The 26,206-nt window shown below is 48.1% G+C and overlaps 8 protein-coding genes across 9 annotated transcripts; 4 read left to right on the top strand and 4 right to left on the bottom strand.

Moving 5' to 3' along the window:
* Positions 1-329: 329 nt before the first annotated feature.
* On the top strand, positions 330-4,319 carry J3458_003151 (uncharacterized protein). Its single transcript, XM_007811194.2, has 2 exons — positions 330-3,420; positions 3,482-4,319. The coding sequence occupies exons 1-2, from the start codon at positions 1,527-1,529 to the stop codon at positions 3,865-3,867; spliced, it is 2,280 nt and encodes a 759-aa protein (XP_007809385.2). The 5' UTR covers positions 330-1,526; the 3' UTR covers positions 3,868-4,319.
* J3458_003150 (uncharacterized protein) lies at positions 4,320-7,541 on the bottom strand. Its single transcript, XM_066117609.1, has 5 exons — positions 5,765-7,541; positions 5,614-5,691; positions 5,381-5,553; positions 4,677-5,317; positions 4,320-4,597 (listed from the first exon to the last, which is right to left on the bottom strand). The coding sequence occupies exons 1-5, from the start codon at positions 7,242-7,244 to the stop codon at positions 4,555-4,557; spliced, it is 2,415 nt and encodes an 804-aa protein (XP_065977396.1). The 5' UTR covers positions 7,245-7,541; the 3' UTR covers positions 4,320-4,554.
* A 3,650-nt stretch (positions 7,542-11,191) lies between these two features.
* J3458_003149 (uncharacterized protein) lies at positions 11,192-12,407 on the top strand. The gene is made up of 2 exons (XM_007811192.2): positions 11,192-11,591; positions 11,656-12,407. The coding sequence occupies exon 2, from the start codon at positions 11,700-11,702 to the stop codon at positions 12,336-12,338; it is 639 nt and encodes a 212-aa protein (XP_007809383.1). The 5' UTR covers positions 11,192-11,591; positions 11,656-11,699; the 3' UTR covers positions 12,339-12,407.
* Positions 12,408-12,471: 64 nt separating this feature from the next.
* On the bottom strand, positions 12,472-14,121 carry J3458_003148 (uncharacterized protein; the record flags this gene model as incomplete). Its single annotated transcript, XM_007811191.2, has 1 exon — positions 12,472-14,121. One exon carries the CDS (start codon positions 14,119-14,121, stop codon positions 12,472-12,474), a length of 1,650 nt encoding a protein of 549 aa, XP_007809382.2.
* Positions 14,122-14,502: 381 nt separating this feature from the next.
* J3458_003147 (uncharacterized protein) lies at positions 14,503-14,927 on the bottom strand (the record flags this gene model as incomplete). Its single annotated transcript, XM_007811190.2, has 3 exons — positions 14,503-14,577; positions 14,643-14,799; positions 14,890-14,927. 3 exons carry the CDS (start codon positions 14,925-14,927, stop codon positions 14,503-14,505), a joined length of 270 nt encoding a protein of 89 aa, XP_007809381.2.
* Positions 14,928-15,262: 335 nt separating this feature from the next.
* Positions 15,263-17,772, top strand: J3458_003146 (uncharacterized protein; the record flags this gene model as incomplete). Its single annotated transcript, XM_066117608.1, has 3 exons — positions 15,263-17,171; positions 17,250-17,566; positions 17,671-17,772. The coding sequence occupies exons 1-3, from the start codon at positions 16,916-16,918 to the stop codon at positions 17,770-17,772; spliced, it is 675 nt and encodes a 224-aa protein (XP_065977395.1). The 5' UTR covers positions 15,263-16,915.
* Positions 17,773-18,436: 664 nt separating this feature from the next.
* On the top strand, positions 18,437-21,498 carry J3458_003145 (uncharacterized protein). 2 transcript variants are annotated; one of them, XM_007811188.2, is made up of 2 exons: positions 18,437-18,920; positions 19,026-21,498. In XM_007811188.2, the coding sequence occupies exons 1-2, from the start codon at positions 18,679-18,681 to the stop codon at positions 20,911-20,913; spliced, it is 2,130 nt and encodes a 709-aa protein (XP_007809379.2). In that variant the 5' UTR covers positions 18,437-18,678; the 3' UTR covers positions 20,914-21,498. The 2 variants fall into 2 exon arrangements, with proteins under 2 accessions (XP_007809379.2, XP_065977394.1); XM_066117607.1 differs by having other exon boundaries at positions 18,437-21,498.
* Positions 20,530-24,851, bottom strand: J3458_003144 (uncharacterized protein). Its single transcript, XM_066117606.1, has 3 exons — positions 24,070-24,851; positions 23,504-24,017; positions 20,530-23,430 (listed from the first exon to the last, which is right to left on the bottom strand). Exons 1-3 carry the CDS (start codon positions 24,241-24,243, stop codon positions 21,329-21,331), a joined length of 2,790 nt encoding a protein of 929 aa, XP_065977393.1. The 5' UTR covers positions 24,244-24,851; the 3' UTR covers positions 20,530-21,328.
* Positions 24,852-26,206: the final 1,355 nt, after the last annotated feature.

Raw genomic sequence — 26,206 nt, 5'->3', positions numbered from 1 at the left:
GACCGTGAGAGCATGCCTGGGTTGAAGCTGACTTTGCTGCAATGTTGTGTGTATCTTCATGACATCTTGGGGCCATATTGTTCCTGCAGGCTCGGCAGAGTACAAACACCGCGACTGTCCAAAATATCACAGCCAGTCAACGTGGCCTGGAGTCCACCAGCAAGGTTCTGTCAATACCCCTGATTTCGCGTTTTGGTTCGTCAGCTTCGACTTCGACCCCTGGGGCTCGTGGATCGTCTCAACCACGGAGCATGGAGTACGTAGTACGGGGACACGAACTTAAGGGAACTACAAGAGCCGTCCAAGAATCGTCCAACCACCAATAAACCGCCCCCTGCTTGCCCAATCGACTCCTTGTTTGTTTTGGCTCTGTGTACTCCGCATAACTTGAGCATGTAGTAGTTAGCGTGTAGTCGGGTGGCTCTAATTGAGAATTGATGGGAGGGCACTTATACTGTCTTCGAATGTACTTTTGCACAAACTGAACTGAGTCGAGCTTTGGCCAACGCCGTGTCTGATGGTTGCCTTTGCCCATGCCCCTACCATGTTCTAGCTCCAAGGAAATACTACGTTCAGACAGGACGAGACCTCCCCTTACTTTGAGGTCGAAGGGTCGATTCCATGCTACTTCGGTACGGACATCTAGGGGCGGCAAGGAAGGAAGGAAGTCTGAGTCTGGTCCATGCCTTCCATTTCCCTGTGCTCGTCATGCCCGATCCACCCTCTTTCCTTCCTTCTCCTCAACTTCGTACTCTCTCTCTCGCCAGCCGCTGATCATTTTGTTTTTGCGTGTTGTTTTGCATTTTATTGTGATTTCGACACATTCGTTTGGGAATTCGTGCTTCTCATCACAGACGCTCGACCTTCGACCTGACCACTTCCCTTTTGCACCACCTCGTCTTGGTTGTCTGCGTTTCAGGTCCGCCCCTTGCCGCCGCCACCACCACCACCACCACCTCTATTGCGGCCACAATCACAACCACAGCCGCAGATACCGACCGCCAGCTTTCGCCCAATTTCTGTTTCCCCTTTCAACAGTCTTTCAACGGCTGGTGAATCCGTGAACGAGGCGATATTCTTCTCCCTTCGTGGGATTTCGTCTACTTTCTTTGCCGCATTGTTTGTTTCAATTCTACCTTGGTTGATCCTTGGCTTTTTTTGACTTCATTGTCGCCGCTGGACGTACTTTTTCGGTGTGAATTCACCTCCAACACGGTCTTTCAACTTTGATTTACAGGACAAATATTGGAAAAAAAATCCAATCATTTGAATAGTCTCTCTTTTGTTACCAACCTTTGCCTTTCCGAACTGGGGAGAACAAACACGACTCAAAATCGAATTTCTGCTGGTCGAAAGCTCTTTGTTACTTGTTCTAGACTCCCGGTAGACATGTACCCTACCGCTTCCAGCTGTCAGCCGATGAAATTCTAACCGAATTTGAAACGATTGTATCCTCAACGCCGAATCGAAGCTGTTCCGTACCCGAGTCATCAATTATTTCTCGACATCGTTAGCAGAGGGCAAGAATGGCTCGTACTAACCTGAGATGGAGTTCCTTGGCCCAGGGCATGGTGCTGTTTGGTCTCATGGCAACGAGAGTAATGGGAGGGCAGATTCTGAAGACCAGCGGCTTCAGCGACTGTGGCTCTGATTCGACCATTAAAATCGACAAGATTAATATCAGCTACAACAACGAGAACAAAACCGTGAATTTTGATCTCGCTGGCTCTAGCAGCAAGGAACAGAATGTAACGGCGATACTCGACGTTACTGCCTATGGTAACACGGTGTACTCTAAAAGCTTCAATCCCTGCGACAAGGGCACATTTGTTGAACGCCTATGTCCTGTGCCCGTGGGCCAATTTGCCGCTCAAGGGAACCAGCAGATTCCTTCCGAGTTTGCTAACATGGTGCCTGGTATTGCCTTCCAGATACCCGATATTTCTGCCCACGCGACTTTGCGATTGATGAGCCAGAACGGCGATAAGGTCGCCTGTATTCAATCCGATGTTTCGAACGGCAAAACCACTGATATTCCCGCCATATCTTATGTGGCCGCCGGTGTTGCTGGCGCCGCCTTGATCATGTCAGGAGTGTCGGCTGTTGGTGCTGCACTGTCTGGTGGTAGTGCTGCACTTGGAAGTGGCTCTGGCGGAGCCATGGGCTCAATTAGCCCAAGCTTCGGGGAGACAATTGGGTGGTTTCAAGGCATGGCAATGAACAGCATGTTGTCAGTCGACTATCCTCCTATCTATCGAAATTTCGCCAAGAATTTTGCATTCTCCGTCGGTATTTTTCCGTGGTCGGGGATGCAGTCCACAATCGATAACTTTCGATCTAAGACGGGTGGTAACTTGACCCAAGACAGCTTCTCGTACCTTCAAAATGCCACGCTGGTCTTCCCAGATGGTTCAACAAGCAGCCCAAACAAAGGGCTATTCAATTTCAAGCGTGCTATCGACGACTTTGTGGACCTCGCCAACAGGGCAGTTGATACTTCTGTCACCTCGACTGACCCTGTTGGCAGCAGTGACTCGAATGACCTCCAACACAAAGTGAAGGGTATTCAAGCCTTTGCTGAGAAACTTCTCGTTCCGAAGTCGAACATATTCATGACGGCCTTGCTAATTGTGGCCATTATCATCGCCGCCATTGTCGTTGGCATTCTCCTTGTCAAGGTTATTCTTGAAGCCTGGGCTCTGTTTGGCAGCTTTCCAGAGGGCTTAAGAGGCTTCCGAAAACACTACTGGGGCTCTATTGCTCGTACTATTACCTCTCTTATCTTACTACTCTATGGCATATGGGTACTTTATTGCGTATTTCAATTTACCCATGGCGACAACACGATCGCAAAGGTTCTCGCCGCTGTTACCCTTGCCATTTTCACTGGCATCTTGGCCTTTTTCTCATGGAAGATTTGGTCAGTTGTGCACAAGCTCAAGAAGCAGGATGGTGATGCGGCTGCCATGTATGAGGACAAGAAAATCTGGGTCAAGTACTCTTTGTTCTACGAATCATATAAGCGACAGTACTGGTGGCTGTTTGTTCCAGCCATTTTTTACATGTTTGCCAAGGGTGTTGCAATTGCTGCTGGAGACGGCCACGGCATGGCCCAAACAATTGCGCAACTGGTCATTGAGGCACTTATGCTTTGTTTGCTCTTATGGAGTCGGCCTTTTGAGCGTCGTTCGGGCAACGTCATCAACATCGTCATTCAAGTCGTGCGCTTCTTGTCGATTGCTTGTATTTTGGTCTTTGTGCAAGAGTTTGGAATCAAACAGACGACACAAACCGTTGCAGGTGTGGTACTCATTGCAGTACAAGCTACGTTAACAGCAGTGCTCGCAATTCTCATTGCTTGGAATGCCATTAATGCCTGCTGCAAGATGAATCCGCATCGGAAGAGGAGAAAGGAGGCTGGTATGTCACATTCCTCTGTATAGAAGCTTTATTTCTAGCCTATGCTAACCATTTCACTCAGAACAACTCAAACGCGACATGGATAACCTCACACCTCTTGACGCCCGTAATTCCCTGCTCCTTGACCGGGCACCGATGCCAGAGAAGTCAATGTTTGCCGTCTCCAGTGATTTGAACAAGAAGGGCCATTTGCGGAATGGCTCTGCCGAGCGGTTCTACCCAGGCGGTGGCGATATAAGACCACCTGTTGCTCCTTCTGGCGGCCACATGTACCGACCCCTTACACCAACTATCGCGAAAGACTCCCAGAGCCTTTTGGATGGAGCTGCGCCAATTGGCACATCAGATCGACAACCCACTGTGCCCAATGTCGACGGGGAGTATCATGGAGCGTATGGCCCATCCACTACATACGGCAACGGAGGAGGTTACAATCGTCGATTCTAATGTATGGTCATGCCTGATGAAAATCGTGAGGCAATAGATATGGGAATGAGTCAAACGAAATCTTCCCTTTGCCCCGTGTTCTCCGTTCTTCAGTGGGCTTGGTTTGACAGTACCTTGCCGTTTAAAGGATATTTAGCCTTGTTGCCCCCCATTTGTTTCTTATTTGGTTGTTTTAATCTCTCTCCTTACCTTTACATAACCACCCACTTTCAACGACCATTGTCCGACGACTGACCTATCCTTGAACACCGCCCTGCATCGAAATAGCGTATATAAACATTGACATCTAAATTGCGGAAAGTATAGAAAACGTAGCGGTATGCATAGCGCACAGACACAATTACATTTATTGGAGCTTGGATAGGGTTTTGTACAAAGATGATAGATGTAGTAAAAAAACGCCCTTATTCTTTTTGGAAAGGCTAGATGAATTAATTGCATGCATACGGTATGAATCAATTGACGTGCTTGCTGTTTGGTGATGAGAAGGACTTGGGTAAAAGGCTTATAGTGATTGTAGCTACCGAGGTATGTTTCGAATGCGATTGTGTCGACTTGAGAGTGTCTACTACATGACAGGATATTTGAAACCAATGGGGTGTAAAATGTCTATGTAAGGAATTATGCTCCTCCTCCGTTACTTCAACCATGATGATGAGATGATCTGTAGGCCCAGACCCCAAATGTCTATGATGATAGCGCCAGACATGCATCAACCGCCAAGCCAACCCTGTTACATGACCACATTAGCACAAGTTCTCCGTCGAAAACAGGGCGCTGGAACGTCTAGAAGGATGAAGTGCACTTACCTTCCCTGTTTCTGGTAAACGACATCGCTAATGACATCTTTATCGAGATCAGGAAACATGCCCGCCAGTGTCTCCACAACATTTGCGTGTTCGGCACGATGAAGGCGCTGGGCCTCTGCTGCCTCGGCGCTTGCTTGTCTCGCGGCCGCTTCTTCAGCAGGGAGCGCGTGCTTGGCCAGCAACAGCTCTTGTTGGCGTCGCGAAGCAGCATGTTCGTCGCGGTAGTTGGATCGGGGGGGTTGGCGATCCGGCGGAGCTGGAGACCGGGTCGCACTCCCGGGGTTAGAGGAGGAGCCATTTTCGTCGGAGAAGATGCGGCCAATTGTGCTGAGGGGTTTCTGAATGGTTCGGAGGAGGCCGCTAATTGCTGCGCCATCTTGGGCTTCGCCTTCGTAGGACGAGGTTGAGCGCCGGGGGGTTGAGCCCTCTGCGCCGCCGTCCGTGGAGGGACGCCCGCTTGATCCGCTGCGGTGGATGCCGGTTTTTTCGTTGAATGTTGCCTGCTGCTGGATGATGGGGGATGCGGCTTGATGTTTTTCTGCGATGGCTGATACGGCTGCCTCAACGTTTCTTTCAAACTCGTCGTCGGATATTGTGAGTGATGATCGGTCCATGTTCTCGATGAATTGGATGGCGCCCATCTGTGGGAAACCTGTGTTAGCAATTTTGGAGGGAGCAGGCATGTAGGCTGCTGTGAAACATACCAGGGATGACAAGTAGTAGCCAGCCTCGCCGCCGAGCTTCTCCTGATTTCTGAATCGCAGGATGTACTGCACATTGGAAACCAGATGCTCTGGGTTGGATTGCAGCACAACATAAATCAGTAGCGGCATGAATGAATCTGCTGATGAGTCGGACTTGTTGTGTTTCAACAGACCTGTCAGAATTAGCAATCGAGTAAACACCTTGTGGTGATTACGTTCTGGAGGCACCTCACCAAATATCACCTTGGAGCAGTTGAGAACACATATAATTTTGTCTCGTGGCGCTCTATATGATTTGATTTTTAAGAGTTCTGAAGAGAAAGAATGAACCAAGTCGTCAGAAAGGACCTTTGTGCCAATGACCTGCATAGAGACGAGCCATACCTTGCTGAGCTAGCTTCAAAAACCGGCGACCGCTGTCACCTACGGGTGGAATATCCAGATGCTCCAACTTCACCCATCCATAGATGTTGATCTTCTGCGTTAGAACCTCATCGCGCTCGACATCTTCTTGGTGTTGTCCCCGACGGCCCGGTCCTAAAGGTACATCTCCGCCTCTCCGTCTTGGTTTGGCACCAGGGATGGGCTTCGGAGGCGCAATCGCAGGGGAAAATGTCTGCGTATATAATCGATTCATGACTAATTTTTCCATCCCCTCGCGGGCATTGTCGAATTCAGCGTCGGATACATCCCTCCAGACGTCGCACAACATCATCTTATTGGCAATGAAGGCCAGGAAATCGCTGGTAATCTTAACCTGCTCGTGAACCATCCACTGTTTCTTACCAAATTCAGACAAGAACGACTTGAGATACCTTGCAACTGGATCGGCCTTCTTGTTCCGTAGCTGTTCTAAGAACCTGTGAAAATCGAAGGGCAGTGCCGGTTCCGGTTCTGGATCAGGCGGAGGTGGCCGATGCATAGATAGCTGCGGAGAGGTGGGCGACGTGATGCTGGATGGCCGCCCGTCCTCTCGTGTCCTAGGAGGAGTCCCAAAGGCACCGTCCTTGGGGGGGACGGGGGGCCCTTGGTCATCGATGGCTCGTTCCTTGGACCGTACACTAGACGGAGACGAGGAAGACATCCGCAAGGCGCTGAAGTCTTGGAGCGGGCTCGGTATCGACTGCGAGAGGGGCTCTAGGCTCGACTGCCGTGGTGGATGCGGAGCAGGCCCAGAGAGAATGGGAGAGGCAATTTCCAAGCGCGGGCTCATGACTTCGTCTACACCAGGTCCACCACCTGCCTCGCTGAACTGCTCCATGATGCTCTGTATTTCGGACCGAGAGCCGCCATCTTGCTCGTCTTCACTTGTAAACCTCTTTTCTTCATCTGCACCCTCGGATCTTGACGGTGAGGGTTCGTCAGATCGGTGGGATCTTGCAGTGGTGGAGGAGCTCCGCGAAGGTGGCTGCGAGGTCATGGGAGTTGCGGGTGTGGGATCGACGTAGGCCGACTGCTCGGCCGTAAGATATTGGGCATCATTTTCGGTTTTATGTGACGACGAGGTCGGGGCCTTTATCGTGGCCACAGAAGAGGTCATGACGTCTGGTGCGTCAGGCTCACGGAGCTTCAATGGTACTGGGACCTGCTTCCCGGTGGCGGGGCTTGAAGATTCGGACAAAGCTTCAGCGGAGGGAGCATGCTGTTCTGACCCCCTTTCACCGGAAGCAGAAGCATGCCCTTGCTCGTCATCTTTGTTCTTGGAGCCGTGTTGCTTGTTCCCGACAACGGCTGGCCCAACGACATGGTGGGCTGGGGAGTCGGGGGTCTGTCTTGACTCTACATTTTCTTTGATAGTTGCTGCATCTCTGCTGCCAGGTTGGCTAGTAACCTCTTGGCCCGTGGGCTCCTCCAGCGGCGACATGCACGGCGTTGGATGATCGTAGTGGTCGTGTTCAGTCGGAGAGGGTCAAGAAACGTCGAGGTCGGTGAGGTTACTGAGCTCGCGGATATGGGATACGGAGGCAGTTGGACTCGGTAGCAGACGGTAGAGAAGCTAAGAAGACATCGGAAGGTGGGTATATCTAGGTTGGGTCCGGGACTGAGAATGGCGAGCTGGCGGTGCAGCGTTCGACTGTCGGCGGGCTCGATGAGATGGATGATGGTGTTGGCCAAGGTGGTTGACGATTGATGATAGATAGCTCGCGCGTGGACGAGTGCAGCCAAGTCGGGCCACGCGCAGCCACTGGTGTGGATAGTGGAGGCGGCACTGGGCGCATCAGCGGACGTCAGCGAACGTCAGAGGACGCAGAGCATTGATGTCAGAGCATCTCAGTGGGCGTCCGGTGAATTGACATCAGTGGGCCGCGGGGTCAGCAGCGCCTCAATCCTCCGGATCCCTCGACATTGAGGGTGTGATTCCCGGAATTGGGGTCAATCTTTTGACCTCAATTTCGACGCACAATTCAGCACAATATGGACGCTAGACTTAAATTAGCTGGATGTAACACATAAATTTAAGCAGAGACCTAATATTTTACATAAACCTTTATTTATCCCTGCTTATAATGTACTAAGCTAGTAGGGGTAGCTTTAATACCTGTAAAAGGCTTAATTGCTAAGATTTACGTGAAATCTTTTAAAAATTCTTCGTTAAAAATATCGGTGGTAGCTTCACGCTAATTTCTGTTAATTAGGGTGACTAATATTCTTCTTTAACTAAAATAAGCTTATTAATTAGCTTAAATAACCTTTTAATATTAACTTTTTTAATTAATAATAACAGTAATAATAATTTAAGGCTTATAATATATATTATAGCGTTTTATAAGGTGTTTTTTACACCTAAGAAATCGTTAGTAATTAAAACGAGAGATAAAATATTAAATAACTTACCTTAAGAAGACTTATTAGCATATACTTAAGGGCTTTTTTATACTTTAAATAACATCTTTTTTAATCTTTATAGAATGTTAAAGAGTGTGTTTTTCCTACTATATAAGTGGTTACTAAATAATATATAAGTTAAGGCTAGTAAAGATATATCTCTTAAATAGAAAGTTCTTATTTTCTTATAGATTTATGCGTTTAATACCCCTTAAAGGCTTATTATAGCTTAATTTAAAGTCTTACAAATATTAGTATCTTAAATATTCTATAATATAATTAAATTAATATAAGATCTATATATTAAGTTTATTTATTAGCTAGATTAAATATATATCTCTCGTTTTATAGAACTTAATAAGAAATTCCTATAATTTAACGGTGCTATTAAAGCGATTAATGGCATATATATTAAGGCGTTTATTCTAGTAAGGTAATAACAGCGATTTTAATCTTAAAAGCATTAAATATTATAAAATGTATTTATAGCCGTGAATTTTAAGGGATTATTTACATATATACTTACTAGCGCTAAGGGATTAATTAACGATGCTAAGTTGCTTTATCTTATATTAATAAGGTCTTTTTAAGTACTAAAGGGAAGGTTTTACCTTAGTAATACTAGCTTTAGCCTTAAAAAAGGTATATTAACGCCTTTTAAAGGCGAGCGGTATTATTTTTAGGATTTTAAAGAGGAAAACTATCGGCTAATAACGGAAAAAGAGCTATATAACTATTATTACTTGTAGCTTCGTGTGTGGGTTAAATAATAATTTAGAAAAGCGAAACGTAAATAAAAGGTAATCTAATGTAGCGCGGCAGAGTATAAGTACCTAGATTAAATTCAATTAATTTATACTATAATAGGTTTATTTAACTTTATTACGCTAAATAGCGTTAAACCTATGGTATTTAAGGAGGCAGAAATTACAGCTCTTAAAGATAATAAGCGTTTAGTGCTTTTAAAAGCTTATAAGCGAGTAAATAAAGTAGTTAAGGCATTTTTAGCAAAGAATTTACGTGAAAATATCGCAAAATAGCTTTAGTAGTAAAATTTAACTTCTTCTAATAATGTAAATAAGTAGGAAATAATAAAATTAGTGGTTATAATAGTGTTATTATTATTAAAAGAATAAAAAGGTGCTAATAGGTAATAAAATTACTAGCTAGCCTATTAATTTTCAATAATTATAATAACCTTATAGCTTTAAAATCACCTTAAATTATCGCTTAAGTTTAAATTAATTCACGTATTCTTTACTAGGCTAAAATTAAGCAAATTCTATATTACGGTATTTATTAGATTCTTCTTTATTTATTTTATCGTTTTTAATATATTAGTTAACTAACCCGGCCCTATAGACTCCCTGTAATCTAGAAGAGCCTTTTTAACTTCTTTTTAGCCTAATACCTTTACCGCTATTATAGTTATCACATGATTTTTAGTCTGCGAGATAGTAAAAGCTAAATTTATTATCGCGATAAATTATAACATTAATTTATTACTTTTCCTCTTTATTATGCCGCTTTAAACTAGATTTGCTGTAAATCTTACTAGCGTTAGTGTTTTAATTAAGTTTAGGGTTAATGCTATAAGTACCGTAAAGGCGTTTTAATTATCCCGTTTATTAAGTTAACTATGTTTTAAATTACTAGTAATAATAGTAAAAGCGTTATTAAAGTTATTGCTAGACTTATTAAATATAAGCTTAAGGCTTTCTAACCGTTATAACTCGCGATTTCTCTCTATTACCTTTATAAAAGTAGCTTAATTACTAGCCTTAATTATATTCTAGCTGGTAGGAAGATCTTTTATAAATATTTCCAACTAGGTATTAAATGTAACATTATTATTAATTAATAATAGCTTTTAAATAACTTAATTTGCGATTTATAAGGGCTCTTTTACCTTAATTAGCTTAGTATTATTAAGGCTTATTAAAAGTATCCCCGTTTATTTATTATATTTAGTGCCGGATTAATTTATTACTTTAAGAAATACTTACTAGAAGTTCTAAAAGTTATTTTCCTTCTTATTTAATATAATATAATCCTAATTACGTTTAGGGAATTATTCTTAAAGATCTAGAAGGAAGCTAATAAATATAGCCTTTTAAACGCCTTTCTTTAAGCTTTTTAATTAACCATTAATTTAAGCCTCGTATAAAAGTTACAAAAATCGCAGTTATTAGTTATTAATTTACCTATTATAGGTTATTTATAAGCTTAAACCCTCTTAGGTGTTATAAGAAGGTATTATAGGAAGCTAATCTTAAATAATAGGTTAAATATAGCGTAATTTAGGTGGTCTAACTATCTATAACCTTTAATATCACTGAAAAGCCTTCCCTAGCTTAAAAAGGCGGTGAAAATTCAACCCCCTCGTGTATGAAAGTGGAAAAGCCTAAAAAAATCACTGTGGGATGGTATAAAGTAATATTCCCACTTTAAATTAGTGGAGCATGTACTAACCAGGGTCGAAAAGTTAACCTCAATTATTTGACCCCAATTCCGGGAATCACACCCTGAATTGGTCAACGCTCATGATTCTCCATTGCTCCACCGTCTCCTCGGCTTCTCACTCGAGGCGTGCCGAACCGCATCTTGTGTTCAAAGTGTGACTTGGATCCAGCGCGCGGTTTCACACGGTTTCGAGAGTCAGCAATCACATTTATGCAAACACAATATTCATTGAAGACTGGTCACGTCACCCAAGATGCTAGCTACACTTGCATCACGGTGGTGTGCCACACGAACACTTCTATAATAGTACTTACTAGGTACCTATCCGGTGCCTACTTCCCCTATTTGCTACCTAGGTATTAGGTAGGTAGTTACTCAGTAGTAAATCTGGACGTTACTTGACTTGACGCTAGCGTGGCTCCATGTCCATCGCATCTACCGGCCGCCACAGCCTTTAGTATGGACGTCGTGACGTGCTGGCTTTGGCTTTGGCTTTGGCTTTGGCTTTGGACATGGTTTGGCATCTCGCCTCCTCTTATTTAATTCAATTTCAACAGGCCGGCCACTCTGCAAAATGATGAGCATATCATGACGGATTTTTGCTCTTGCACAGTCCTAGCAGTGGAAAAATTTTTTTAATTAGGCTTGCACATGTAGAAATTCCCCGCCCTATTCGAAATTCTCGAATCCAATTGAATACCAACCCTTTTCCAAGTTTATGCCAGTTGCTATACGCGTACATCCCCAAGAAAAGTAACATGACTGATTTCCTTCACCAAAACACACAATCTCCGTTTCATGGCGGAAGTACTTCCCTGGCCGACTCAGCAATCATCATGAAAGCCCAAGCTTTACAACTCAGCCTCACAATCGCCAGCCGAGGCGTTTTCATGACGCCGAGTTAGTCACATCACTTGACAGGGTATGAAAACAAGCTCTCCCAATTCAATCTAATCTATCCCAACTCACCGACTGAGAACCAACAGCTTTCAGTAAATACTACTCACAATAAATTCACGGCAACCCAACAATGGCTTCAACCCCCCCGTATCGCCAAATACGGGCAACATACACACCCGACACCATCACTGTCTACCAAGCGTATAAACGCTCCATCGCCGATGCCGCAGTGGAGCACCAGAAGCTCGATGCCTCTCCAGACTTTCGTCCCGGACGGATGACTTGGGTCAAGCCCAGCTGGGGCTGGATGATGTACCGCGCAGGGTATTCGTACAAGGACCCCGGGCAAGAGCGCATTTTGGCGTTACGCATGAAACACGAGCTTTTCGTAGCGCTGCTCGAGAAGGGCGTGCTGTCTGCGCACACTGAGCGGATTGGTGGTGGCGGTGGTGAGCAGGGCCCGCGCGATAAGCCGAGTGAGGTCAGGATTCAGTGGGATCCCGAGCGCGATGAGAGACTGCGGGCTTTGCCGTACAGGAGTATACAGATTGGCATCCCGGCGTCGCTGAGTCAAAAATGGGCAGAGGAATGGATCACTGAGATTGAGGACGTCACCGAGAAAGCGAGAGGCCTGAAGGCGGTCCTGGATGAGAGAGGCGACGTCACGAGGGAGGAGCTGGTGGATATGGGATATGTTCCTGAGGAGAGAGTGTTTGAGGTTAGCCAAGATATTAGGGAGAGGTTGGCAATGGATCTAGTTGGCTCATAGATGCTGGATTTACTTTGTAGCCAAGGGTCAGTCGGGCTGCACAAATGTATATATACCTAGGTAAATATGTGTATGTTTGCGTAGTATACGCGGTAAAAGCAGAAGATAAAAAAAATGAGCCTTGTAAGGAACTCTACCAAGCAGCAAAACTCCTGTGCAGCAGTAGAGTGTATTCGGCCATGGGAAATACAACTGGCAAGACACTGTATAACCCAAATTTACAGCTATATCCTATTGTGTCAAGGACTTTTGGTTCTTTGAGCTCATCCACGGCCGGAATGGGATTCTGCTCAAAGTTGATTCCGTACGAGCGCTCCACGGCACTGCCCTTCATGCCGATGAAGTATTGCCACGTCGGAGAGCGGGGTCGGACGCTAAGGGAGAGTTTGTTCAGCGGGTGATGCACTTCAGGATGGAACACGATGCCGCTAGGAGGGCGGGCGGCGGTATACTTGTGCGGGATGAAGATCTGGACAAGCTCAGGTTGCTGCAGCGTCGACCCGGTTCCCGAACCGGTACACAATAACGTGGCCAATTCGTCCGGGAGGACCACATTGTTCATAATGGATAGGCCGAGTATATCGGGCCGAATGCGAGCCATGTCCGCGTTATTGTCCCATGCCGTTCGCTGGAGTATAATTACAGGACTTAGGGACGAACTCGACCGCTCTCGTGCCATATCACAGTCCAGAAAGGTGAGGAAATTAGTACGCGATGTGTCTTTTGGAAAGGGCGTCACGAAAAGATCCAAACGCAGTCCTCTGTTCGAGACAGTGACTGTCCGATTTGAACTCCGCGTGAGATATCTTGATCGACGGGGAATCATGTCGTTGTAGTTGCCGAATGCAGCAGGGCTGTCCGCCAGGAGCCCCCAGAACTGACGCTTGCCTGCTATTTCGATGGGACAGCTCCACGCATAGAGTGACTCGTCGTCGGTGGACTTTATGATCTCGTCTTGAAGGCGTCTGAATGCCTTGGTGGCACCCTCGCCGTACAGAAGCGGCATGTTGATGTCAAAGATGCCGAGGAGACAGTATGAAGCGTCCTCTTCCCGTGTGGTGGTTCGGTTCGGTTCGCAGCCCAGCTCATTCTTGCGCAACCGAAATCCCATCAAGGCGCTGGCGACATTGTGGACCGCCGTCATTTGGTGCTTTGAGCACATCCTTTGGTATCCCTGTGATATCGTGGATGAGCTCCCTGAGCGAATCTCTCGTGAATTGCTCTTCCCAATGCGAATCGTAGAATATGACTTGACGAGGGGCAATGGGTTCCTGCAAAGTCCATCCTCGTGTGAACCAGCGACTGGATCGAAACGTCGTTGAGTCCGGAGTGTCTGCCGCCGCGTTCCAGTCAGACAAAAAGGCGAGGCACAGGCGAGGCACAGGCGAGCTTCTTCATACCATCTGAACATGGAATTGATGGCTTCGGAAAGCTCTGCACTGCTGGATTTGTCGATGCAACATGTGTCAATCCATATGAAGTCCAAGTCTAGGGATTTTGCTACGGCGCAGCTTTTCTGTATCTTGTCCCATCCTCTCTTCTTGCGAGCGTCGTGCCTCCGCAACTGGGACAAGTCGTTGAAGGTGATTTCTTCGTCAGCCCAGGTGTGCGATAGAATGGCGTATGGCGGGACTTGGTCATCTGGGATAACGCATAGCTCGAGTGAAGGGACGTGCAGTAGCCTCATGACCTCATGGGCAATGCTCGTTGTTGAGCTGAAGCTGCGGACGGCACTTTGTTGGAACTTGGAGGTTAGCCAGGCAAACAGGGTGCACCGACACATACACAGCCCGGCTCGGGCCAATGTCCGTTGGCGTGGTATTTGTAGCAACGCGGCAAATATTGATACAAGCCAGGGAAGAGTATGAGATAAAAGCACCACAGTCAAGCCTCATCAACATCATCATCACTTATTTATTTGATACACATAGCCAACTTCGGCTGGGCCCCGGATTACGAAAGCTCCTTCCGAAGAGCGGGCCATGGCCGACAAAGGCACCAAAGGGCACCACCCAAAGGCGCCTCCCTCGCGATCGCTGTCCTGTCAAACCTCGTTCGTGGCATGAAGTGAAAATCGACGAAATATACTATATTCCCTGACCCGAGAATTCCATAGAACGCCAGCGCCTGTATATATACGAACGTAGTAGCTGAAAAGAAAGATCTATAGGGCGATTGCGCCTCTTCGGTTCTCGCGGACGTGCAGCAATCCCTGGAAACCACAAAACACAAGGAAAACCTAATAGCAAGGTCAGCACAAGTGGCACAGGAAGAGTTTGAAAGTAGAAATCGAGGGTCCCGTACTGCGTAGACAATGACGGCTGTGAAGATGGTTCCAGCTACAGCCTTGCCTTCGTCGGGGCTGGGGTCGGCAACGCCTCCAACAAACTCCTCATGCCCACTGCGGTATAGCCCGGCGAGGGCGCTGAGGATGATGATGGCAAAAACAGAGATGATGGTGCTGCAGGCGGAAACTCGGCGTTAGTTTAACTGCTGAAGGCGCGGGCCCAGCGACAGAGAGCGTGAGCTGTTTCTTCGGGTGAGGACATACCACGACCAAGCGTGCATGGCACTGACGACGGGCTTCATGACGGGTAGTGGTGGCGCAAGCGCGTCTATTCGACTGATGGGAAGTGAATGGCCGTCGAGGTGCTTCGGCAGAATTGGGTGATGCCGACGTATTGCTGTCGCGGGCGATGCTGATGGCTTTCTGAGCTATACACAGTGGTGATCTCGGTTGGTACGTGATCGCTTTGCTTGCCTGAAGGATTAGGCCGACCTAGGGCAGCAAGCCACAGGTAGCAGCTTGATCAAGCCACATCCTGAACTTGCGCCACATGCATACTCTTTGATCCATACTATCTGTACGCAAGTATCTTACATCAACCCACGATGGAGATTTGCCGTCTTTGAACAGATTCATTATCTACTTTCCCGCTATCTTACTCATCTTCGCTTTATTGTTTTCTCTAGCGCCTCTTAGAAAACTTTCTATCTTCTCGTCCGTTTCCGTGCCTGCCTGCCTGCCTGCCTGCCTGCCTGCCTGCCTGCCTACCTATACATCGGATGGAGCCATAATCGTTTGTGCGTCTGCCGGAAAGTTCAGGTGAGAATAGCTCAGAAGCCATCTACCTGTTCGTGTACGATGCAATACGCTCATCCAACATCCCAACTCGTGTTGCGAAACCTCCCGGCACAACTCATAACCATCATGTATCATGATGGATTTTCAGCTTCAGATGGGATCGCATCTAGCCACGGCCTCACGATGTTTCTGTGTATCCACGAAACAACATGGCGGTTGTGGTAGGATCTCAGGGTAGCCTCAAATCTCATCTTACGACACGAAACGATTCACAGTCAGATAGCTGCCGGAAATCACGGCAAAGAAAATCTTCTTATTCTGAACCGTTCAACCCCCAGGGAGCGGGTTGCGGCGATCCGTGCGGACCCTGAAACACCAAACTAAACAACTCTACTACTACCTTGCCCATCCATGGACCATGGTTCAGGTGCACTGCCGAGTCCCGGCAGCTGTTCCAAACAAGTGGTTCATTTCGCCGAGAGTTAATCTGCTGGCGCCACGCCGTCTCTCCGCCGTCTCTCCGCCGTCTCCTAGATTTATAGCGGTTGGAAGTGGATGCTATCGACAACAGCAAACGTCTCACTAGGACGTCGGGCCTGACACAAGGTTCCAGTAGAATGGAAACGAGACCTCAGGGCTGGATTGATTGCCGTATATCCGTGACAAGCCCCGGCTGCTTTTCATCATTACCGCAATTGTGTGTAGAACAGCTGGCGCGATGCTACAGAGTACACACACACACACACTGCTATCTCGGCTACCGGACCTCGTATGGCAGCGAGCAAACACAGAAACACCCCCTTTGATTCGTCCCGTTTTAGAATGTCGTGCTTGTTTGCTAGTCTTTGTAGCTATCGGCCTCGGAATGCTGCTACGGTTTGTCGACGTGTTAGAGACCTTTTGTGCCTGCGACTGACGAACCCATCAACGCAGTCCACCCGGTACAATTTTAGAAGAGTGCAGGGCTGAATCGGGAGTGCGGACTGTGCGCCAGTGACTCAAGGCGTTGATTTATAAAACAAAGAAGTGCCCATCTCGGGCCCATGCGATTTCCTTATGCATGTTGTTGGCCTTTGTTTGGCGTTTCCAATCGTTGCCCATTTCGTGCATCCGCCCGTGCTTTGGTTGAATTGTCTTTGTGTTATTATTGTCAACAATCTAACATGCCTGGATGCACATTTCAGCATTTCAGCCCTGCAAACCATACTACACGCTGATTTCGCACTCTCCGGTTCATACTACGTACCAGGCTGGATCCAGGATCTGCTTCATCTGTTTCTTTTCTTGGAGTTCCCCAAGACCTATCATTAGTGTCTTGTATTGCGCCAAGTTTTCCGCCTTCGTGATATATAAACTGTTGGCAGTCAAGCATTGTCTAGGAAACCCCGAGATACTCTGAATCCAACTTGGGTGCACATCACACGCAGTCATTGCTCAAACTCCTACAATCTCTCTTCGGTATAACAAAAACAACAACAAAAAGCGCACAAAGATGCGAGTCGCAGCGGCAGTGGCAGCTCTAGTCGCTGCAGTGAACGTTGCGCTCGCCGCGGACCCTGCACCAGAGGTCAAAGGCAATCCTCTCGATGTGATCTACACGGCGACACTTCCGCAGGATCCCTTTTTCCACGCACCAGAGCTTGATGGGAACATTAGAGGCTTTATAAGTGCTGCCGCGCCCCCTGACGGCGTGGGAGTTCGATTCACTGCGCGATTTGAGAACTTGCCCAAGACAGGCGGGCCTTTTGGTTAGTACACGTCCAAAGACCGAAGGCAAAGTCTATTTGCCGTGTTGAAACGTTACGGATTTACTGACTGGAAAGCAGCTTACCACCTTCATGTCAACAAAGCAAGTGGCGGTAACTGCACCGCAACGGGCGCACACTTGGACACCATGAAGCGTGGTGAGAAGCCGCCTTGCGATGCTGGCGATCTTCCGTCGTGCCAGGTTGGAGATCTCGCTGGAAAATATGGCAAGATTACTAGCGACCCGTTCATTGTCGAGTACGTTGATAAGTTCGTATCCCTGAAAGAAGGCGATGCTGCCTTCTTTGGGAATCGATCTTTTGTCATCCACCTCGCCAACTCGACTCGAATCACTTGTGCCGACTTTGTCAAGAATGAGCCCAACGTTCCGACTATTGTATTACCCGGATCTAGTAGTTCCACGAACAATAGTACCTATACCCAGACCACGACAACTACTGATACTCAAGCCTGTGCTTGCAGTGACGAGCAAACTTCCAGTACAACAACACATTCTACTACAGCTACGGCGACGACGGCGACGACCAGCACGTCCACTACATCAACAAAATCTACGCCGACAGGCACAGGGGTTTCCTCTAGCGGGGTTGTCATGCCTACCCCGACGGTCGTTATCGCAGCTGCTGGCAGGAGGGTACCGGGGCCGTTGCTGTGGTGGGTGGGAGGCGTGGCGCTGGTGATCTTTTCTCATTAGTCCGCAATTTTTCCTTGCAGAATTTCCTCAATGTATAATATAGACACCGTGTAATTTATGTGGATGTGAGAGAAAGGGTGGCGTAAAACTAGACGCTCGATGTTAATCTTGGAACGTAATGACAGAAAAAGATATTGCTCACATGTCAGGACTGCGAATCAAATGATCGTATTCATGTGAGATGTTTCTCGAGTGCAGAAACAATGCAATGTCTATCAACATCAAGTGCGGCCCTTTATTTGAGCCTGGACCATATCTCGCCTCAAACACGCCCGAGTCTCGTTTCAAAGGGAAAGACAAGACAGTTCCCGGTATTAGCGATAGCCATCAGTCAATGGACAAAGAATAAGAATACCATTCAAGTTTCATACCATATAATAGAACACACACTCGGGTCGAGAATTCCTACTTCACATGGAGCATTCGACGTGCAAGTGGGAAAGAAGTACTTGAAAGTTGGGATAACCTCACCAGATGATGGTGTAAACACGCCGCACGTGATTTGCATCCCACCTTTGAGAGCTCCCTTCCCGACTTATGTTGACCTTCCGCGCCACATGGTCAATTTATTCTTTCGCTTTTTATTTCTTGGGTGTCTCTTCTTCTTCTTCTTCTTTTTCTAGATATTCCATTATTCTTCTTACAGAATCATTTATGTCATTTATATTCTGTGACATGTATATCATCAAGTTCACATCCATCGATTTGACTTCCACATTAATACTCGCTCTTCATCTTTGGAGTTTACCTTCACCCGAAATTGCGCCACGTTGAAATACCGAAACCTCAGCTACATGCCAAAAAAATATTCTACGACACTAATCGTTCTCAGAATGACCAAATCCTCCAAGATAGAGAGGCCGTTCAGCAATATTGAATTGGGAAGCGATGGCGATGCTTCTTCGCCTACCAAGATGGGCGCTCCATCTGACAAACTTGCTCCATCTCCAGTGCCATCTACTACGAAGGGCTTCAAATTAGAAAAAGACGTCTCTGTAACGCCTCCGTCGACCTGCCTCATAATTTCCCGCAACAAGTGAGTTGTACTCTCCCAACATGTCTGCGAGTGCAACCTTTGCACCACAGTTCAGGTGACAGTGGAATGTCTCCCTCTAGACGATTTCTAACTTAGAAACTCTAGGCATTGGCGTCATATATCGTCTTTTCATGGGCCATGGCTCCAATTGCCCACCAAGATCCTGGAAACCATCGCTCACATAAATTACAACACCCCTCGTCCTCGTCCCGTTGACCCGGCAGTTGTGTTTGATGTCCTGAAAATTCGCAAGGCTGTCGACGAAGCGACTGACTTTGCCCTGGGGGCTGCAAGTGATTCAGCCCCTTCGACGCTTGTCAATGTGAACGGAGGTGCTCTGAAATTTAACCCATTCAGCCACGGTACAAAGCTGAGTAGAGATAGAAAATTACGCATCAGAGCTCAGGCATGCCAGAAACTTGCCCATGCATATCGATTGGACGAGATAGCTTGTAGCGTTGCAGCAATGCAACGCTCATCTGCTTTGGAAGAAGTCGGTGGTCTGGTATTGCAGCGAAACCGGGATGACCTAAACGCCAAATATGTCCACTTTTTCCATGAAAAGATTCCGTCGAAGCAATTGGTCGAGACTACAAGTCTTTCAGCTTTGACTGACATAATTGAATCGGCACATTACCAAGCAGAAGCCCTTCGTACTCGGGCGGCGGTCAAAGCTTTCCGACATGAGTTTGATGGTGCAATACAAGATCTTACGGCGGCGCTGGCGCTGGCCCTACAGAGGCACCATGTTCAGCCTCATAACTCAACCCAGAGCCATTTGGGCCCTCGGAAGACCCAGTCTCACGGTAAAGAAAGAAGCAAGGACATTCTTCTCCCAGAAAAAGACCAGCCAAGTGGTCTTGTGGCACAGCTGCTCTTTCAACGAGCTTCGGTAAACATCATGATGGCTTGCCAGCATGTCGATAATAGCATTAACCCTTCACCACTTCACAAATCTCAAGGCGAGAATGGAAATCCGAACACAACACTCAAAGGTGTTAGCGAGACACAAGACGTGTCAAACGAGCGGCTTGAGCATCGAAGGCTTGTGAAAACTCTGGCTAAACGCGCATTGAAGGACTACACCTCCTTCCTCTCTTACTTTGACTATTCTCCTAATCTGTCAAAAGCGACTCTCTCCGAGTTCAACGACCGCGTGGCGCAGGCAGCGAAAGGTATTGGCAAGCCTCCCAAGTCGTTCGAACAAAAGCACGTTGTATACCGCTTATCGGACCTCTTTGCGGCCGTGCCGCCTCCGCATCTTCCTCCACATGCTTTTCAAGAAACTAGGGTCCGGGATGAAGCCAGAATTGCTGTGCAAACAGGCCCAGAGCCGGATACAAGCGAAGCAGTCACATACCATCCCCTCTTAACTGAAGCTTTGCATTCCTTACTACTCTGCCACTGTCTTGTGCAAACGTCGGTAAAGGAACTGCAACGTCATGCTTACATGGTCGCCCGTCTCGTGCGATTATGCGACGGGTATCCCGTATTTCACGCCACCCGATCACCAGCCCGGTCTGACTGGGTAGAAGTCCTCCGCCGGACTAAGGACTGGCTTCTCCTAGGCTCAACCTGGGAGGCTCTATGCAAGCCTGCCCCCTTGGATGGCAAGGCGGCAAACGACTTACTATCGGCAGCTGCCACCTCCCTTCTAAGAGAAGCTGATGCAGAAACATTCTCCCCAGACAATCGAAAGTTCAGGCCTTTGGAGACCTCATCTCAAGCAGGTGCTCTAGACCGAACAATTAACCTTGTACCCCTAACATCATCCACATCATCATCCAAACACGACCCCTTTCGGCACTGGAATTCCGATGACGAAGCCAAGGACTTTCCGTTCCTTACAGGGAGAACAACAGCTATTGTACGCTGGATCCAGGAAGTGCCTGTAGTGACAGGCACAGCAAAGAGAAAGAAGCGGCCTAAAAAGGCAAGTGTCAAAGCCGACACGGTGGAGGCCGACATGAGCAGGTTGGACATGAACGGATAAATGAGAATACCGTCAGAGTGACATCTTGGCTGAGGGTATTCGCAGTATTCGGCTTTCAAAGATTTAAGTACATGCAAAACAACGGATCGGCACAGCGTTTGAACTTTTGGGAGACTCTATGAATATGTGACTGCCATGAATTTGTCTTACTGTGCACGTCCGCACGAGTTTCCATATTTGCAATGCATCTTCCTTTTCTAAAATGTCTTGGGTTACTCTGGGTATATAACAATATCCCTTGCCATCCAATAAACGCCCGCTCACTTTCCCTAACACCACTCGTCATTTCAATGACAATAATGTTGTCTCAAAAGCCAAAAAAGAGTCCGGTACAAAACTAGGCGACATGCTTGAGAGAGAAATTACATGCCGTAATTGCAGTAATTCCGGCAACTCGCTCTCCTTGGTGGTACTTCTAACACCATCTAACATCTGCCATGTTGTTTCCAGCATTCAAAAAAGCATCAATGTCTCCAATACCTTCTGTTTCCAGCGCATTCATCAGCTCCAATTGCTGCGAGTGAGTAAGACTGCCTTGTCTCCCGGGAATGAAGCCGTACTGGCCAGGGGCATCAAACCCAGTGGCCATGTTCTGCAGCCCACCAAGGCTACCAGTTGGCACCTCGGCAAAATTATTAGGCATTGCGTCGTTGAAACAGTTGCTACTCATAGGTCCAAAGTTGTACGGCGAGATAAAGGGAGCTGGAGGGGAGAACCAATCAGCAGCGGAAGTAGTGGCCGGCAATGGCCGCTGGGGCACCGATGGCCTTGTCGTGGTGAAGTTGGGCGTTAATTGAGTTGGCTGCCCACTTTGCGGAGGTGAAATGTGGTCTTGCATCGGCACAACACGAGGTGCAGATGAAGCGTCGGATAGAGCCGACGGCTGCAATGGCAGATTTTGCGGCGATAGCGTGGTATTGGGAGTGGCGGCCGACATGGTGCCAGTCGGGATCGAATCAGGTGGCGTCGGGATCTGCCTCGACTGGTCTACAGAAGGCGAAGTCGTCTGATTGTGACCTACTACAGAGTGGGCAGGATGATCTTCTGGTGAACCCTCGGGCGGGAAGTATGAGAATCTCCTCCCGTTTGCATCAGTAGCAGGATTGCAGAAAATTGAATTAGATCTGAAAGTCGGCTGAGGTGGCGGGTAGTTCGGATCAAAAGTATATGCATTCATAGACTCTGGCGGTGAATCGAATACAAAGCCAAATTGGGGAGGATTCAGGTACGGGAGTTGTTGAGAAGGCCCAGTCTGCACATAGCTGTCGGGTGATGACTGTGGCTCAGCGACCGACGATGGACTGGCGAAGGAGAACATTGGATGCTGGCTGTCAGGAGCTCTATCGTAGCTTTGCAGACAGGCATTGGAGATGACGCTGTATAGTTGGGCCGTATAACGAGTGCCGGGCCATCGTTCTGCGCACTTTTCGAGACATGCCAGCGCTCTGGCTACAAGATCCTCCACTTCCTGTCGAGAATGGGCCTGCCGAACTTCCGGGTATGACGTTGACCATAGAATGACATTTAAACACGAAGTGAGCATAAGTAGTAGCAGCCAAGTGACGCTGAAGAACCCGCTGCTCATTTGCTTTTCCGCCAGGTTGATAGCAAAGGTAGAGCTCTCAAAACAAATCGTAGCTGCCCGTGCGGAGGGCTGGGGAACTTGCGGCGAAGGTCGGTAGAGAACCACCCGAGTATGGTGATAGAAGGTGGCACACCTGTTGCATCTGTTAGCACAGACATTACGTAAGAAGTCCAAACAGAGATAGGTATACCATGAAGGGCCCCATTGGATATTCCTGGGCGCAGCATCCAGCCAAGACTTCATCTTCTTTTCTATACTATTGAACCAGGGATGTGAGTCGTTATTTGGTTCGGGTCGCTTTTGCTCGTACAGAGTTCTTCGAATTTCTGCTTGCAATTCTCGGCATTGATAGAAGTGAGCAGCGAAAACCTTCCGTGGACTGGTAGGGCCTGCACTGATTCCATTTGCCGTGATGTGCTCATCATCAACAGTGGAAAAGATGGACACATCCACTTTGTCATTTCCTGTTGCAAACCCACTGGGTCTCCCCATGTGATAGGACAACCCAAAGTCCATGACTGCCACAATCCACGCAAGGCGTCGTCGCATATCAATGGTTTGCTCATCCAAATTATAGCCGGTAGTGATCGTCTGCTCGTCCGTTAAGCCCTCTTGTTGACAGATGCGAGTCGCAAGGCCAATGACATAGTACACTGGTGTTTTCGTGGGGGTGAGGAGCGAATAGTGGCCGACCAAAACTAGACACTGCAAAGTCTTGAGATCCTTGGGACGTATTACAGCCTCGGCGTACTGCATGGCTGCTAAGTAGTAGCTGTCCGCTAACCCGGCATATTGTGAGTCGAATTTTTGAAGGGCAATAGCAATAACCATCCGGAGCACAAAGTTTTTGTATGGGTCTTCGTCGCCATTGTACACTGCTTCCATGTCCCTCTCAAAATTTTTCTCGTGGAGAACAGGCCAAAATACTTGTGCTAGAAGTTGAGTCAAGTTAGTACTTCCTCCAAGTCTACAGAGTGTGGCCAGTTTGGAATTGGGAAACCATACATTTTTGAATGAATAGCTCGATAAGTTTGTCCATGGTTGCGCGAGATGGCAGACCATGGGCAGGGCCCTCGCTAAGCATCGGGTAGCTTTTCTTTCTGCCATTTGGTGGTCCAGTCATTTGTATAGACTGCATCCGAGCTTGGCTTCTAGCCCGTACCTCCGGTATAAGATCGGATATGCGGTTGGATGCCGTGTATCTCTTGGCCTCCTCCATCAACAACCTGGTCATAGCAATGCCACTGCTGGGCCCCAAGTATCTAGACGTTTCATCACTTGCTTTGAGACGGATCATGCCTCCGGGTCGAACAATGTCTTCAGTAGTCTTGGGATAATCATTTTCATCATCCGTGTAATGGGCCAACTCGGCCTCGAGCGCCCTGACTTTGTCCTGAAGCTTAATGACATAGTATCGGTTGATTTTCTTGCCTTTGGCAGTATCCAAGTATTCGCATATTGAACCAGATCTCTCGCACGGCAAACATCGTGGCAAAGACGGATCGCAGCGGGTTTTCCGCTATGACATAATTGTTAATATGAGTGCATGCTGGCAGGTAGGCTAGTCATACCTGACGACAGCGACAGCAGGCTGTCAATGTGTGGGCAACGCGGTGACCTGAGCCGTCATCATCGGAAAGATCGTCATTGGACCTTCGTGATTTTTGATAATGGGCTGTATATGGTTGATTTGGGCGGGCCGGGGCAGACCCAAGTCCCTGCCTAAAAATGTGTGCTGGATCCATGATGGGGTCCTTCAAGTTGCTGGCAACCCGCTTGGCTCTAGAGCATGCACCTTGCCAGAGGTGAATATTGACCAAAAATGCGCCTGTTCAATCGTCACGCCCCAACGTATTTGAATAACGACAACGGGTTGCACAAGAAGTCCGGTGCGACTGGTCGAGTCAAGTCTGCGTACGTCGTGGGGCCTCGCCTGAGACCGGGCCGCCGGAAACAGGCTGAGAAGGGCGCAGTGTGTACCGAGCTGCCGGCCAGGTTCGCTGTAGTGGTCAGGCCAATATCGTTTTGATGTCAAGTTCAACCTGTCCCAGTAATCCGCAACGAGGCGGTGGAGGAAGCACACAAGTCCAAGGGGTTGCGGAGAGCGACAAGGTTCACACGCTGACTTCCAGACAAAGCAAAAATTATAGCGGCGGGCTAACAGGTGGCTAAAGAGTAGTCGCCAGAGTCGATGACAGCTATATATGCTTGATGGATCGAGCGACAAAGGCGGTTGAAAGAAGAAGCAGAAGGTCGGCAAAGGGGGGCTGCGACTGAGCAGGTGATGCGCAGAATGCAGAGTGCAGAGTGCAGGATGAAGTCGCGGTTGAGACGTGCTCTCGCTCGCCTCAGGGACGTGGTCAGCGGTGCTTGGCGGAAAGGAGGGACTGACATGGAGGTTTAGGAGGGTCTTGATGACCAACAAGGACCCCCCAGACATGAATGAGCGAGCCCAGGTACCCTCCTACCTCTGGGGACCTGCCTCGGTACCTAGATACACAGCTGGTTGACTGACAAACATTGAAGAGGGGCAGCAGGAACGTCTGCGCATTAGTGGGTTGGGCGCGTGCTGATTGGCACGGAATGCGACCGTGCAGGCGAGCGGCCTTCCAGCCTTCTTCTACCCGTCAGTTGCAGAAATGGCGTGGGCGCTTGGGCACTTGGGCAGTTGAGCACGTCAGCCGGGTACGGAGTAGTAGTACTCCTGTGTCAATTGACAAGCAACTGCTACCTTGTAGGCTCCGATGTCTGTGGTAAGGACTCGAGGTCAACATACTTAAGTACTGGGCAGTGAATTACCCAGGCGCCTACCCCGGGTACTTGGGTGCATTCAATGTTCCCTTATTCGAAACGTGCATGTGCATGCTTGACCAGACCCTTTACCGCCGACATACCTACTAAAGTAGTACTCCGTACCTAGTACCTATTAACGCCTGGATGGCCGTCTGTCGTTCTAAGCCATATGCATATCCATCGGCAGAACTTGACCGAAGTCGGCGGGCATTGGTGCCAGCCAGGTCGACGTTGCATCGCTTGGTTGAACGGGCTGCGGACTTGGCAAGCACTAGAAACAATGCCCCATTGATCCTTCCGCTTGTGGCAAAGGCACACGCACTATCGACAGTTTCGAGGGCCATTGGGTCTGGCAGGCAGCATCTAAAAAATGACAATGATTTGACTGACTCATTTTGAAAAGTCCACATCCCAACAAGCTTGGGAGAGTCTCGGGAGCACTAAAGCGCCGCAGGTCCACACAGCCAAGAGCACCAGGGTCGTTCAACGGTTCGTTGTTGACTCGAGTAATGCTTCTCTAACTTTCCGCGAGTCTGTATAAGGAGTGGTTCGCATCACTTTCTTGTTCAGAGAAATGCATGCGTACGATGTGATTGACTCGAGCAACCGCATATACAACCGCACGGTATGCAGCCAGCGGTCGTGAGATATGCTTTGAGAGGCTGCTGTATCATGCACTTTGTCAACATTAGTTTCCTTGGGAAACGATCATATTCCCTGGCTCGTACCTCGATGCGCGGCGCTGCCACGTGGAATGGCGTTTGTCGTCGAGATGCGGACTTCACCAGAACTATCCGCACTCTGCTTCTAGCCTCGCTGCCAACTACTACATAGGTAGGTAGGTATGCAGCCTACCCACTAGATGGGCAGATGTCCCCAAGAGCGCGGAAATGCATCAACCTCGCAACGATAAGG

This window comes from Metarhizium acridum (assembly GCF_019434415.1).
Source record: "Metarhizium acridum strain ARSEF 324 chromosome Unknown scaffold_13, whole genome shotgun sequence".
In the NCBI taxonomy this organism is placed as follows: Eukaryota; Fungi; Ascomycota; class Sordariomycetes; order Hypocreales; family Clavicipitaceae; genus Metarhizium; species Metarhizium acridum.
The sequence above is the reverse complement of the archived record's forward strand: the minus strand, read 5'-3'. Positions and strand labels throughout refer to the sequence as shown.

Bases quoted from the DNA above. Each gene is read 5' to 3' on its own strand.
- J3458_003151 (XM_007811194.2), top strand. From the start codon at position 1,527: ATGGCTCGTACTAACCTGAGATGGAGTTCCTTGGCCCAGGGCATGGTG. The intron at 3,421-3,481 runs GTATGTCACATT...CATTTCACTCAG, and splicing joins GAAGAGGAGAAAGGAGGCTG to AACAACTCAAACGCGACATG.
- J3458_003150 (XM_066117609.1), bottom strand. From the start codon at position 7,244: ATGTCGCCGCTGGAGGAGCCCACGGGCCAAGAGGTTACTAGCCAACCT. The intron at 5,692-5,764 runs GTATGGCTCGTC...CTTTCTCTTCAG, and splicing joins TTTGAAGCTAGCTCAGCAAG to AACTCTTAAAAATCAAATCA. The intron at 5,318-5,380 runs GTATGTTTCACA...GGTTTCCCACAG, and splicing joins GCTACTACTTGTCATCCCTG to ATGGGCGCCATCCAATTCAT.
- J3458_003149 (XM_007811192.2), top strand. From the start codon at position 11,700: ATGGCTTCAACCCCCCCGTATCGCCAAATACGGGCAACATACACACCC.
- J3458_003145 (XM_007811188.2), top strand. From the start codon at position 18,679: ATGCCAAAAAAATATTCTACGACACTAATCGTTCTCAGAATGACCAAA. The intron at 18,921-19,025 runs GTGAGTTGTACT...TAGAAACTCTAG, and splicing joins CTCATAATTTCCCGCAACAA to GCATTGGCGTCATATATCGT.
- J3458_003144 (XM_066117606.1), bottom strand. From the start codon at position 24,243: ATGGATCCAGCACACATTTTTAGGCAGGGACTTGGGTCTGCCCCGGCC. The intron at 24,018-24,069 runs GTATGACTAGCC...ATTATGTCATAG, and splicing joins CCTGCTGTCGCTGTCGTCAG to CGGAAAACCCGCTGCGATCC. The intron at 23,431-23,503 runs GTATGGTTTCCC...CTCAACTTCTAG, and splicing joins CGAGCTATTCATTCAAAAAT to CACAAGTATTTTGGCCTGTT.